Source organism: Empidonax traillii, unplaced genomic scaffold, assembly GCF_003031625.1.
Source record: "Empidonax traillii isolate 1590-97213 ecotype Southwest subspecies unplaced genomic scaffold, ASM303162v1 scaffold229:size1690559, whole genome shotgun sequence".
NCBI lineage: Eukaryota > Metazoa > Chordata > Aves > Passeriformes > Tyrannidae > Empidonax > Empidonax traillii.
In genome coordinates this window covers 1,144,748-1,146,142 of record NW_020955422.1, presented here as the reverse complement: position 1 = coordinate 1,146,142, position 1,395 = coordinate 1,144,748, and the positions used below count along the sequence as shown (strand labels likewise).

At 44.4% G+C, this 1,395-nt stretch overlaps 1 protein-coding gene across 1 annotated transcript in view; it reads right to left on the bottom strand.

The window, feature by feature from the left end:
* ABRACL (ABRA C-terminal like) overlaps window positions 1-1,395 on the bottom strand; it is a 5,146-nt gene that overhangs the window by 1,732 nt on the left and 2,019 nt on the right. The window contains exon 2 of the mRNA XM_027888024.1: window positions 597-663. Within this exon, the coding sequence (XP_027743825.1) occupies window positions 597-657 (61 nt within the window). The 5' untranslated portion in view covers window positions 658-663. The remainder of the gene's footprint in view (window positions 1-596; window positions 664-1,395) is intronic.

Genomic DNA, 1,395 nt, shown 5'->3' with positions numbered 1-1,395 from the left:
TTAGTGGGAGCAGGATTTCAGGCCTACATCCTCCCTGCTGCAGAGGCTTAAATGTTTAACTTCATAACAGAACTACTTTAAAGGATGGGACACAGGCAGTACCATACAGTCCAACATTAAGAGCATATGCAAGTTTTCAGGTTAACTGAGCCTGCTTAATTAAATTTGCCAGGTTCATAGGTTGATACAGCATGACTAATAATGGCCAGTCTTCGCGAACGAAGAACCATGGAAGGTCTTTCCACCTTCCAGCCTGCGCATTGGATTTTTTAGGTGAGACACAGTGTGCACGGAACTGAGCCCACCCTTTAATCCTAAGGTTCATCTGCCGGGGCCAAGCACGCTTGGACGGTGGCAGCGAGGTCCTCAGGACGTAGATGGATTGCCTTACGGGCTAACGAGCTCCATCTGCCCGGGGAGGGGCCCCGACCGGGAATCGAACCCGGGTCTCTGCAGTGACAGTGCAGTGTCTTTTCTCCTAGACCACCGGGGGCTCCCTAATAACATGACTATATCTGTATGAAATGTATGTCATATGCATGCATGTATCTATAACATGACTACATCTGCACAGTCAGAGATATTACAGTACTTACTTTTGGTTCCCAGCCGCCGAATCTCCTCCACTAAGAGGCCAATTTCATGTTCCACGTTCATTGTGGTCTACAAGTAAAATAATTTTTAATGAAGTTATTAGGAATCCTGTAAATATCCTTTGCACTGCTCTGGCCTGTTCTCGGTTCTCTAGGAATGTCACACTTCGTAAATCCCGAGAGCCTGGAGACACATGACTACAGGATGATCTAAGATTTCAGTCTTGAACAGATAAAGAGCCTCTGCACCTCCACATTTGAGGGGAAGTGAACAGAAACTACAATCTTGGTGCTCTCCTTACATTTGTGTTTAGAATGCATCTCAAAATATGAAAGATGTGGGAAGGTCAAGGAGGAGAAGCCTTGCTTATTATAAAGAATGAGCTTAAATGCCACAGAATCAGAGCAGCTCTTTAATGTCACAGTCTTCAGGGGCTTTGCAACTTTGCACCAACTACTTCAATTAAAATGGAACATTTGCCTCTAAATTCCTTTCTGGAATATGTGGTAGATTTGGGTTTTTAAACCATACCACGGCTTTTCACATATGCTGGCAAGATACTGCAGACATCCAAGCAATTACAGCAGGTCTACACACACGACGTCTGAAAGAACAGCAGCTCCTGCATACGTGCTACTAAGAGCAAAACTGATCCAAACTATGCCAGTGACCTAAGGCAGTCAACATTTATTTTCATTCATAGTGATCCCAGGGAACTGCCAAACATATCCTGGATACCTCTTTGCTATGAAACACAGCAATTTTTACTAGTGTACACCAATGCCTTGCAACAATGTAGCC